This window comes from Dermochelys coriacea, chromosome 2 (genome assembly GCF_009764565.3).
Source record: "Dermochelys coriacea isolate rDerCor1 chromosome 2, rDerCor1.pri.v4, whole genome shotgun sequence".
Taxonomy (NCBI): Eukaryota; Metazoa; Chordata; order Testudines; family Dermochelyidae; genus Dermochelys; species Dermochelys coriacea.
The window spans coordinates 237,405,585-237,419,124 of record NC_050069.1 but is presented as its reverse complement, the minus strand read 5'-3'; the positions used below and the strand labels follow the sequence as shown (position 1 = coordinate 237,419,124).

General features: G+C 40.2%; 1 protein-coding gene across 3 annotated transcripts in view; it reads right to left on the bottom strand.

Moving 5' to 3' along the window:
• Positions 1 to 10,065: 10,065 nt before the first annotated feature.
• The window catches only part of GAD2 (glutamate decarboxylase 2), a 56,442-nt gene continuing 52,967 nt past the window's right edge, over positions 10,066 to 13,540 (bottom strand). For all 3 annotated transcript variants that reach the window (XM_038389298.2, XM_038389301.2, XM_038389300.2), the window contains one exon: positions 10,066 to 12,927. In XM_038389298.2, coding sequence (XP_038245226.1) covers positions 12,754 to 12,927 — 174 coding nt within the window. In that variant the 3' untranslated portion in view covers positions 10,066 to 12,753. The remainder of the gene's footprint in view (positions 12,928 to 13,540) is intronic.

Here is a 13,540-nt window from a genome sequence, read left to right as displayed (position 1 = left end):
AAAATAACCTCTCTCCTCCAGATCACATTTAGCTATTTTGCTTACAGTATTGACTTGAAGCTTATGTTCAGCTGATTATTCACCATGACCCCAAAATTTTGTTCAGAGTCACTGCTTTCCAGGATAGAGTCCATAATACTGTAAGTATTCCCTACGTTTGTTCCTAGATGTATACATTTACATTTAGGCATATTAAAATGAATATTGTTTACTTGCACCCAGTTTACCGAGTGATCTAGATCATTCTGGATCAGTGACCTGTCCTCTTCATTATTTACCACTCCCCCAATTTTTGTGTCATCTGAAAATTTTATCAGCAATGTTTTTATGTTTTGTTCCAGGTCATTGATAAAAATGTTAAATAGCGTAGGGCCAAGAACTGATCCCTGCAGGTCCCCACTGAAAACAGACCTGTTTGATCATGATTTCCTGTTTATAGTTATATTTTGAGACCTATCAGTCAGCCAGTTTTTAATCCATTTAATGTGTGCCATGTTCATTTTATATTGTTGTAGTTTTTAATGAAAATATCCTGTGTTGTCAAGTCAAAGGCCTACTAAACTTTAAAAATATTATGTCAACACTATTATTTTTATCACCCAGACTTGCAATCTCATAAAAAAAAAAAAGATATCAAGTTAGCTTGACAGGCTCTATTTTCCATAAACCCATGTTGATTTGCATTTATTCCATTACCCTCCTTTAATTATTTATTAATTGAGTCCCATATCAGCCGTTCCATTATCTTGCCCCAGATTGATGTCAGGCTGACAAGCCTGCAATTACCTGGGTTGTCCTGTTTACCATTTTTAAAAATTAGCACGTTAGCTTCCTTCTCATCTTCTAGAACTTCAGAAGTGCTCCAAGAGTTATTGAAAATCAACATTAATGGTCACATGGGCTCCTCAGCCAGCTCTTTCAAAACTCTTGAATGCAAGTTATCTGCTGATTTAAAAATGTCTAACTTTAATCATTTCTGTTTAACATTCTCCAGAAATACTAGTGCAATGGAAAGAGTGTTATCATTAACATATGATGAGACCGTATCATTGGTTTTTCTTCCAAATACAGACAGAAATATGCATTGAACATTTCTGCTTTTTCTGCATTATTATAGATAATTCTACCATTTCCATCTAGTAATGGTAAATACCAGTGTTGGGATTCTTTTGGTTCCTAGTGTATTCCTTCTGAGGGTATGTAAATGTGCAATGTAAGCTCGGGCTCAAGCTCAAGCTTGAGACCAAACTGCCTTCTGGCTACACATAGATCTCTCCAGACTTGAGCTCAGACCTATGGTCCTAGAACCCTTCAGGGATGGAGGGTCTGAGCCTGTATCAAGTCATGACCCAGGGTTCAAGCTTTATTATTTTGTAGTGTAGATGCAAACTCACTTGATTCATGTCCTGGGAGTCTGCCAAAAGTTATCCTATAATCCCATGGGCCAACTTCTTTTGTCCTCTCTATCCCAAGAATCTCCAATTGACTCAATTGGCATGCAATCAAGCCCTCCCTCCTCTCCAAGCACTGACCCCCAAAATGAATTAGCCCCATCCCCCCCACAAGCACATTCACAGAGGTACTATTCCCCCTCTTCCATTGGGCCATGCAAGTCCATAATGTGGGATCACAAAGAATCCCTGACTTTTATTGCCCAGGTGCAGCCCACCTCAGCTGTGCTAGGTGCACTAGCTGGCTGAGTGTACTGATTCAGTGGCCTCTCACTGTCATAGATCCATTCAGGGAGAAATGGCTCACCTCTGGCACCACAAAGATTATGGAGAGCACAGCAACCCCAGCGATGTGGACAGCATTGATGACACTGGCATTCAAATGGGTCTGTAGGCATCTCCAACGGGATTTCAATCTGCCAGAAGCATATTCAACAACCATGCTGCACCTGCTGACAGTGTAATTGAACCATCTGGGTTCAGGGCCTCTGGGTATGGTTTCAGAAGCCAAGGCAAAAGGAGGTATGTGAGAGCCCCCAGAAAAATGGTGGAGCCAGTAACTCCACTTTATGACAATGTCATTTGTTGGGATTTGGGAATAGTGTCCCAACCTGTCCATGAATGTAGATTCCCAATCAGCAAAAAAGCACTGGTATCATGAACTTTCCCAGTGCAGCCCACATTGACATTCATAAATTGACCTCTGAGGTCCACAAGAGCCGGCACACCAATGGAGTAGTACCCCTTGTGGTTTATGTACTCGTGTGCTTCTTGAGCATGGCAAACTATGGGGGTCTCATCAATGGCCTTAGCGCAGTTTGGAAACCCCATTCTCTCAAAGCCAACAATTACCTTAGGAATATCTTTTATGCCTGCCAACATATGTTCAACCACACACCTTATCGCCTAGGCAACCTCTGCTACCAATTAACCCACAGTCAACTTTCCAACACTGAGTTGTTTGGCAAAGGACCTGTCATAGTCTGGGGTAACCAGTTTCTAGACAGCTATAGCAACATGCTTCTGGACTGGCAACGGTGGCCTCATGTGTGTGTCTTTACACTGTAGGGTCAGGACATGCTGCACACAAAGCTCCAGAAATGTAGCTTTCTTCATGAGAAAGTTGTGGATATATTGCTAGGCATCCCAGGTCTGCATGACGACGTGTTCCCACCAGTCTGTGCTTGTGGCCCTGCACCAGAAGCACCAGCCTACTATGTAGGGAGCAGCAGCAGCTATACTGAGTGTACTGAGTAGCATCAGCCAGTATGAGTCATGCCAGGGTACTCTGCCTCCTCCAGCTGAAGCTCTGTCAGGTGCCTTTGTTGGGTCAGAAAATGCTGCCAAAATGTCCACCAGTGCCCCATGGAAGCTCTGCCCAGTTCCTGACAAAGTGCAAGCAAGATAACTTTCCTTCATATTGCTTGGCAGGCTGTTCAAACTCCCTGTAATGTGCAGGGTGGGCAATACAGTTTTCCCACAGTCAAAAGCACCATGGTCAAAGTGCTAGAGTGGCCACATTTCAGTAGTGTACTAGGGAGTCTTAGACTCATAGACTAAGGTCAGAAGGGACCATCATGATCACCTAGAATGCCTGCACATTGCAGGCCATAGACCCTCACCCACTCACTCCTGAAATAGACCCCCAAACCTCTGGCTGAGTTACTGAAGTTCTCAAACCATGGTTTAAAGACTTCAAGTTACCGAGAAGTCACCATTTACACTGGCTTAAACCTGCAAGTGGTCCATCACCATGCTACAGAGGAAGGCGAAAACCCTCCAGGGTCTTTACAAATCTGCCGCAGGGGAAAATTCCTTCATGACCCCAAATATGATGATCAGCTAGACCAGTGTGTAGGCAAGACCCACCAGGCAGATACCCAGGAAAGAATTCTCTGTAGTGACTCAGCGTCCTCCCCATCTAGTGTCCTGTCTCTAGCCATTGGTGACTTTTGCTACTGGCAGTCAATGACGGGCCACATGCCATTATAGGCAGTCTCATCATACCATCCCCTCCATAAACTTATCAAACTCAGTCTTGAAGCCAGTTAGGTTTTTTATCCCCCACTGCTCCCCTTGGAAGGCTGTTTCAGACCTTCACTCCTCTGATGGTTAGAAACCTTTGCCTAATTTCTAGCCTAAACTTGTTGATGGCCAGTTTATATCTATTTGGTCTTGTGTCCACATTGGCACTTAATTTAAATAACTCCTCTCTTTTCCTGGTATTTAGCCCTCTGATGTATTTATAGAACGCAATCATATCTCCCTTCAGCATTCTTTTGGTTAGGCTAAAAAAGCCAAGCGCTTTGAGTCTCTTCTTCATAAGGTAGGTTTTCCATTCCTCGGCTCACCAATGTCTTGTATAATAGTACTAATACTTCCCTATCTCTACCGGAAATAGAAAAGGAGTACTTGTGGCACCTTAGAGACTAACAAATTTATTAGAGCATAAGCTTTCGTGAGCTACAGCTCACTTCATCGGATGCATTTGGTGGAAAAAACAGAGGAGAGATTTATATACACACACACACACAGAGAACATGAAACAATGGGTTTATCATACACACTGTAAGGAGAATGATCACTTAAGATAAGCCATCACCAACAGCAGGGGGGGGAAGGAGGAAAACCTTTCATGGTGACAAGCAGGTAGGCTAATTCCAGCAGTTAACAAGAATATCAGAGGAACAGTGGGGGGTGGAGTGGGAGGGAGAAATACCATGGGGAAATAGTTTTACTTTGTGTAATGACTCATCCATTCCCAGTCTCTATTCAAGCCTAAGTTAATTGTATCCAGTTTGCAAATTAATTCCAATTCAGCAGTCTCTCGTTGGAGTCTGTTTTTGAAGCTTTTTTGTTGAAGTATAGGCACTCTTAGGTCTGTGATCGAGTGACCAGAGAGATTGAAGTGTTCTCCAACTGGTTTTTGAATGTTATAATTCTTGACGTCTGATTTGTGTCCATTCATTCTTTTACGTAGAGACTGTCCAGTTTGGCCAATGTACATGGCAGAGGGGCATTGCTGGCACATGATGGCATATATCACATTGGTAGATGCACAGGTGAATGAGCCTCTGATAGTGTGGCTGATGTGATTAGGCCCTATGATGGTATCCCCTGAATAGATATGTGGACAGAGTTGACAACGGGCTTTGTTGCAAGGATAGGTTCCTGGGTTAGTGGTTCTGTTGTGTGGTGTGTGGTTGCTGGTGAGTATTTGCTTCAGATTGGGGGGCTGTCTGTAAGCAAGGACTGGTCTGTCTCCCAAGATCTGAGAGAGCGATGGCTCGTCCTTCAGGATAGGTTGTAGATCCTTGATGATGCGTTGGAGGGGTTTTAGTTGGGGGCTGAAGGTGATGGCTAGTGGCGTTCTGTTGTTTTCTTTGTTGGGCCTGTCCTGTAGTAGGTGACTTCTGGGTACTCTTCTGGCTCTGTCAATCTGTTTCTTCACTTCAGCAGGTGGGTACTGTAGTTGTAGGAATGCATGATAGAGATCTTGTAGGTGTTTGTCTCTGTCTGAGGGGTTGGAGCAAATGCGGTTATATCGTAGCGCTTGGCTGTAGACAATGGATCGAGTGGTATGATCTGGATGAAAGCTAGAGGCATGTAGGTAGGAATAGCGGTCAGTAGGTTTCCGATATAGGGTGGTGTTTATGTGACCATCGCTTATTAGCACCGTAGTGTCCAGGAAGTGGATCTCTTGTGTGGACTGGTCCAGGCTGAGGTTGATGGTGGGATGGAAATTGTTGAAATCATGGTGGAATTCCTCAAGAGCTTCTTTTCCATGGGTCCAGATGATGAAGATGTCATCAATGTAGCGCAAGTAGAGTAGGGGCATTAGGGGACGAGAGCTGTCACCTACTACAGGACAGGCCCAACAAAGAAAACAACAGAACGCCACTAGCCATCACCTTCAGCCCCCAACTAAAACCCCTCCAACGCATCATCAAGGATCTACAACCTATCCTGAAGGACGAGCCATCGCTCTCTCAGATCTTGGGAGACAGACCAGTCCTTGCTTACAGACAGCCCCCCAATCTGAAGCAAATACTCACCAGCAACCACACACCACACAACAGAACCACTAACCCAGGAACCTATCCTTGCAACAAAGCCTGTTGTCAACTCTGTCCACATATCTATTCAGGGGATACCATCATAGGGCCTAATCACATCAGCCACACTATCAGAGGCTCGTTCACCTGCGCATCTACCAATGTGATATATGCCATCATGTGCCAGCAATGCCCCTCTGCCATGTACATTGGCCAAACTGGACAGTCTCTACGTAAAAGAATGAATGGACACAAATCAGACGTCAAGAATTATAACATTCAAAAACCAGTTGGAGAACACTTCAATCTCTCTGGTCACTCGATCACAGACCTAAGAGTGGCTATACTTCAACAAAAAAGCTTCAAAAACAGACTCCAACGAGAGACTGCTGAATTGGAATTAATTTGCAAACTGGATACAATTAACTTAGGCTTGAATAGAGACTGGGAATGGATGAGTCATTACACAAAGTAAAACTATTTCCCCATGGTATTTCTCCCTCCCACCCCACCCCCCACTGTTCCTCTGATATTCTTGTTAACTGCTGGAATTAGCCTACCTGCTTGTCACCATGAAAGGTTTTCCTCCTCCCCCCCCCTGCTGTTGGTGATGGCTTATCTTAAGTGATCACTCTCCTTACAGTGTGTATGATAAACCCATTGTTTCATGTTCTCTGTGTGTGTGTATATAAATCTCTCCTCTGTTTTTTCCACCAAATGCATCCGATGAAGTGAGCTGTAGCTCACGAAAGCTTATGCTCTAATAAATTTGTTAGTCTCTAAGGTGCCACAAGTACTCCTTTTCTTTTTGCGAATACAGACTAACACGGCTGCTACTCTGAAATCTACCGGAAATACTTCACCTGATGCATGGTAAGATTGCATTAGCCTTTTTCACAGCCATATCTCATTACAGCTCATATTCATCCTGTGCTCAACCAATATATCCAGGTCTTTCCCGTCCTCTGTCGCATCCAACTGATAAGTCCCCAGTTTATAGCAAAAATTCTGAGATATGGTTGGTTTGACTTGAGTCTTAGTACTGCAGGTTGGATGCCAGAGCCCCATGTTCAAGCCTGGGTTAGAAAATTCTTAACATAAAGTTAAGAATCAGTGTTTATGCTTAAGCCCCAGGTTCTTTAACATGAGTCAGCTGACTTAAGTCTCACTAACCCTGTGCTTGCATAGCAATATAGGCATAACCTTATTTTCCTAATCTCTGCTGGCCATAGATTTCTCATTGTGTCTCTTGGCTTCCCTTATCAATTTGCTACAATTTCTAACTTCTGATTCATATTGATTACTATCAACTTCCCCTTTCTTTCATTTTGTGTGTGTTTGTATATAATTTTTTTTTTACAGCTGCCTTCACTTTCCCTCTAAACCAGGTTGTTGTTGTTTTAATTCTCACAGCCTTCTTCCTTAATTGTGCAATTCTGGGATTATGGCTTTTTGGGCATCCAGATGTTCTTAAAAGATTTCCAATTAGCATTCACAGTTATCTGATTAAATTCTTCCTCTCAGATGATTTGGCTTGCAATTGTTTTCAGCTTTGTGAAACTGGCCCTATAAAAGCACCAAGTGTATATATTACGGGTCTGGTCTTTATTCTGTTTGCACATTATAAATGTGATCAAATCATGATCACTTGTACTTAAGCTACCATTAACTTTTAATTCTGTGATCAGTTCCTCTTTATCTGTTAGAGCAAGCTCTAATATAGAATTCCCTCTGCAACACTTTTTGAATTGGGATATTGTCAGCTGTGGTGGTTAGAAATTACAAGGCTGTTTTAGCCCTGGCAGCATATATCACTCAAACTGAAGACATCCATGTTCACACAGTTTTTTTTTATTCCTGCGCAGTATAGATAGGTAAGGAGGTGCTCACCTTATTCGCTAGTATGATTTGATTTGGTCATCTGTAGCAGATGACCAGCTAGTGCTTTATCTGTTAGGCCAGTGATCTAGAAGCATACAAAATCAGTTTCTTCTGAGTCATCAGTGACTTGGAACCAGGTTATGCCATTTTTGATGTAGAGTGCCACTCCCCCCCCACCCCTTTTACCCTCTTGAGCCTTCCTAAATAGTTATAACCATTGGTTTTAACATTCCAGTCAGATGAATCATCTCATCATATGTAGATCCCAAACATAGCTATAATATAGAGAGATTATATATGACTACGGCATATTTTATCATCAATCTAAAATGTAAAGGGTTGCTGAAGAAATTAACTATTAAACACTTTATCTAAGGTGTTTGAAGCAGTTTTTGGTTGCAGAAAATCAAATCAAGATAGGTCAGCTCAGCTTTAAAGCAAATCTGGGGTCAGGAAAAATCTGATGGCATGTCAGCCATTTTGTTTTGCCTTCCTATGGAGCACTGAGTGGGACCCATCCATTATTGCCAGGTGAGCGTATTCCACACACTCAATTTCCTGAGAAGGAAATTGGTCCAAATGCAACTGAAATTAGGACCGTTTTTCAGAAAATATAATAAAATGTCAGAGAAAGGTGATCACCCTTCATCTGTCATGTGACAATGCTAAAAAAGTCACAAAACAAGTTGCTCTGTTCTAACCCTGAATGAAGCGTTTTAATAGCTTCAAGATAAGTTATCCCTAAAGCTACTTTGTCTTGCTCTGCTTCACTACAGAGTTTCAGCTCAGACCCTCCCTAATACCCAGCCTTTCTGCTATAAAATTAAACAATCAGTACATGTAATCTCACCTATTTATTGTATGATCGTTATTTTTCCTTTTGTAGCCTTTTTAAAGTGGTGTCGCAATTCCTTCCACATTTGTCCCAAAAGGTGATCACTGCCTTTCCTTCACTGCTCTGATATGGTCTGATTCTTATGCCCTGCTTATACACTGCTCTGACAAGCAACTATATTTTCACATGCTTTAAGGCACCTTCACATTGCCAGTGAGTTGTAAAGGGACTGTTCGCACGAAAGAGACTCAGGTTTACAGTGCTTAGTTTTGTAGAGCAGAGCACTATAAAACCACTGTCTTCTCTGCATAGATCGCAACTCCTGAGAGTACTGAAATGCATTATTAGGCGTCCTCTATCATTCCTTTAAGTCATCTCCAGTCAGGTAACAAAATATGGGAGATTTCAATGAAAGCAGGTTAAATGCATGTATCTAATCTAGCTATAGTGCATCTATCACTTTGGTAGCTAAACGCTGAGAAATGTCGAAGTCTTCAGAGCTGGTGCACTAAACCTGAGCAGATTGTGGAAAAAAAAAAATCTAACGCCTAGTAAGTGTAATGAGCTTTTAGCTATCTTGCCACACTCTTCAGGTTTTTGGCTCAGTTCTGATCAGTGGTCAAATCCTGAAACTCTTACTCCAGCAAAAATTGCCAATATTTCAAATTAGACTTATTTGAGTAAGACCAGGCTAATGATCCTGATTCTGCATTGCAATGCTCATTGCATAGTCATTTACACATGAGGAAAGTGTCTGCACATTGGGTGTAAAGGGCTGCTATTCCAATTTGATTGCATTTTACACCCATTTTGCATTCATTCTACACAGGCCCACAGATGTCCTGATTTAGTTCACTGACATAATAAGGTTGTCTGAGTAAAAACAGTAAAAAATACATGGATGAGGTCAGGATTTGGCCCATGATCTGGCAAATAGAAAATCTCTATAAAGGAGAATTCACAATCTTACTTTGGCAGCACTACTTCACAAGCATTGTTTGTCTTTAGTAGCCCCCTTCCCTCTCCCTATCCATAATTAAAAGTATTCAGGATGCCCTGAATGTCTGTTTTGTATCCAACAAGTCACCCAGTGTAAAAGTGGGGTTTTCTGAAGACAGTAAGGAGAGGCTTCAAAATCCAAGATTTATGTCCAACTGCATGCACTTATTATGCCACAATTAAATATCTCCATTGTTTGGGGATAAGGACACATATAAAAGACAGACAAAAAAAAAACCCAAGGGCAATAAATGCTGATGTTCTTTTTTAGGGGAGAGAAAAAAATGCATAAAGAAAAGGAGTACTTGTGGCACCTTGGAGACTAACAAATTTATTAGAGCATAAGCTTTCGTGAGCTACAGCTCAATCATCCGATGAAGTGAGCTGTAGCTCACGAAAGCTTATGCTCTAATAAATGTGTTAGTCTCTAAGGTGCCACAAGTACTCCTTTTCTTTTTGCGAATACAGACTAACACGGCTGCTACTCTGAAAAAAATGCATGTGTAGGATTAGTGACAGCTGGATCCACCTTGATAACAATCCGATAAAGGAATGGCAGCAAGCATGTTTCCATGTAGATACTAACGTTGGCTAATACATGACTCTGCTTATGTCAAGAGGGTCTGACACGAGATTTCAATTATTTTGCTATGTATTCTACATTTAATAGAAGGTGTCTTGCCAACAAAAATTCAGAAAGAGCAACCAGAAGAGAGCTAGCAGGAAATATCATCATCCTCAGCATGAGCCTGGCTCAGAGATGATCTGATAGATGTGCTTTCTTTCTGTTCACACTGAACTTTGAGGCCAATAATTAAAAAAACCCTCACAGATACAGCATAGCCACATTTTACACTTTTTTTTATTTGGGTTTAGATCAACAACACAGAGAAAATACTTTGGTCAAACACAAGAAGAAGAGGTTGCCATGTAGTTCTTTCTGGCTGCAATAAACACAGTAACATGGAAAAATGCTGGTGTCCTCAAGAAATACTGAATGTATATCTTGGATTGGCACATAGAACTAATAAATACAGCATTTATACTTAGCATTTGAAAACAGAATTGCACATGCAAGATGTAACCAGGCTACTGCTCACCTTCACCATTGTCCCTGTACTATTTTTTACACTTAGTTCTTTGTCCCCCATTTTCTCTGTCACAAACAAGAACAGAATTTGCTCGGCTGCTCAGTGTTTGTGACTACAGTTGCTAATTCTGTGACCTGTTTGGATAAGATTGCTTTAGTCCTCATTGGCAGAATGGGTATCTGCTCTAAAGCTGTAATTGAAACATCATGCAGTGTAAGTCACAGTAGGTCACCACTGAGGTGAGGGGAATGTTCTTCTCTCAAGCTGATCAGGAGAGGATAATACTGAGCAAAGATATAGTATAGGGACTTGTGTGTGAATGCAGCTCTTACAATACCAAGAGTCAGTAGTACTACCACACAAAGAAAGACATATCAATAATATATTGTACAAGCTTATTCAGTAACACATGTTAATTTGCAACACTATCCAGTTTAAATCTAAAATGCACGGCCTCAATCTGAGGTGACAAACAGTACTATCAATATAATAAAGGCAACACAATTACAGACACAATTTATTTCCTCTTCTCACATCACATCCTCATCACACTGAATCAATACCCCATTTATGTATTTTAGGTCAAATTAAACCACACTGCACTAGTTTTCTTCAAGTATTTTAGAGTGAGTAAAACAATCTTGCTTTACATACAAAAGTGGCCATGTAGATTCCAGTCAAAGATACAACCAAAACTTAACTATAAATAGAAACAGGTCTGAGTCATTAAGTTCTGATCCAAGCTCTTCCAGATTTTGAGGAAGAGGAGGTTGAAGCTCAGTTTCCACTTCTGTGCCTCCCCTAGTGTTGAAAAATGACTCAACATATCAGTTATGCAGGATTTTGCACCCATGGTTTCTAAATGGGTCTGGATGATTCAACACTGACTGTGCTATGAGTATCGAGGCATCTCTCAAAGCATTCTAATGGCAATTTCAATCAGACAAGCTCAATGTAGAGCTGGTTAGTAGATTTAATCAAAACACTTTCTTCGTCTGAAAAAGGTGTTTTGACTAAACTGAAATTTTTCACAAAGTTGTATTGAGTTCTACAAAATGTCCCGCAAAAGAAAAAAAAGATCAGAATGAACATTTTCAGAATTTTCATTTTGTGGGAAATTGCAAAAATATTGTTGTTCTGAATTAGAACAAACATTTTTGAACGTTCCTGTGAAACTGAAATTCTGAGTTTCCACCAGCTCTGTCCCAGCGCTGGGAATGGGGATGTTTAGAAAAACTGTTGTCATGTGGGAAACTCAAGTGCCACCATAACATGAGCATTTGACTTAGGGACCCTATCCTGAGACCTTTACAAAAGTCCTTATTCATCCAATCAGCATTACTCCTGTGAGATTTTGTAGGATTTGGGTCTTAGCGAATTCTAATCAATCTTAGTTTTCAATTTATTTTTATCTCTAATGAATAAATTACTGTTTGTAAAGATGCTTATGACACAAGTATTTAGTGTAAAGTGTGGCCCTTTTTGATAGGCTGTTTAAAAGTAGAATAGAGAAACCACACAAATATAACCTTAGTTCAGTCTTGGTTAGGACTGTATTTTGATTGTCCATTTGCTTAGGTTAGGTCACATAGGAAATATATTTAGGAATAATAGCATCCTTTTGTTGTACTGTAGTAGTTCTTATTAAGAGTTTTTAAGAGCTGCAGTACTTGTGAGTTTTTGCAATACTTAACTCTAGAGATGTACAATCCATGTGACATATAGAAATGAGGCATTATACTTTTTAAAGAATTTATGTGGGTTTATGGTTCAAAATAATCTTTCTAGATATTTGATGCATCTCTATTAAAAGAAAAAAATTGTTTAGTTTTCAGTTTCTGCTCCTGCATTTTTTATAACCCATATAAAATAAAAATCTATAGTTTACAAAATAGGATATTTTAATATATATATGTGTGTGTGTGTGTGTGTGTGTGTGTGTATATATATATTCCTTTTTTTAATTATATGTATTTAAATACATTTGAAATGTTGCTATAGGTAAATTAGAAATTCTGTTCTAAATCTAAGAAAAAGGCAAAATATTTTCACTTTTAAACATAGAGTTTCTTTACTGTACATATCTTACTGCCCCCTCCCAACCCCCCATTTGATTTTGTCACCATTTGGGGGAAATTTGGCACCACTCAATCTGACCACTTTTAACCTAAACATGTATTTACTAACTGTATTAAAATTTGGGGGGAAATTGCAAGTATCTTCTGTTATTTCTTATCGGTTTGAATGCAGCCTTTTGTGTATCTAATTATTAAAGAGGTATTCTAAAACTCGAGAGGATTTAAAAGGAGCATGTTTCTTGATTTTAAACAGTACTATACTTTGACGCCACAATATAGAAATAGATTTACTTTGGAACAAACTACAAATACATTTTGCACAGTTTGACAACTTTTTCTGGACCAGACTCGCAGACCAGATTATTATAAATCTTGCCCCAGACGTTCTATTTCCTCAATCAGGAAATCAATGTCTTGATGAGTAGCTGCTGGGTTTGAGATGACCATACGGAAGAAGTTCACTTTGTCTCCCAGCGGTTGATAGCTGACCATAGTGGTTCCGTATTCCATCATTCTGGCTTTTATCACTGGGGCCACCTGCAAAGGCATGATACAAATATCAAATAATTATTTCTAATTCTAGAATTTGTTTGCTTTTTTTTTATAAGAGAAGGAAACTAAAACAAAATAAGAAAAAAGTCAATTTTTGGCCAAAAACAAATACAGAACAGAGTAAACTGATCAATTTATAAATTGGAGAGGATACAGAGAAGAGCCACGTGAATGACTAAAGGATTAGAAAACATGCCTGATAATGATAGGCTCAAAGAGCTCAATCTATTTAGCTTAACAAAGAGAAGGTTAAGGAAGTGACTTGATTACAGTCTGTAGATACCTACATGGGGAGCAAGTATTCAGTAATGGGCTCTTCAGTCTTGCAGAGAAAGGTCTACTATGACCCAATGACTGGACGCTGAAGCTAGACAAATTCAGACTGGAAAGAAGGGGTAAATTTTTAATGGTGAAAGTAACTAACCATGGGAACAATTTTCAAGGGTTTGTGGTGGCTTCTCTGTCACTGATTTTAAATCAAGACCGGATGTTTTTCTAAACGATAAGCTCTAGGAATTATTTTGGGGAATTTTTATATCCTGTATTATACAGGAGGTCAGAATGGATGGTCCTTTCTGGTCTTGGAATCTATGGGCTA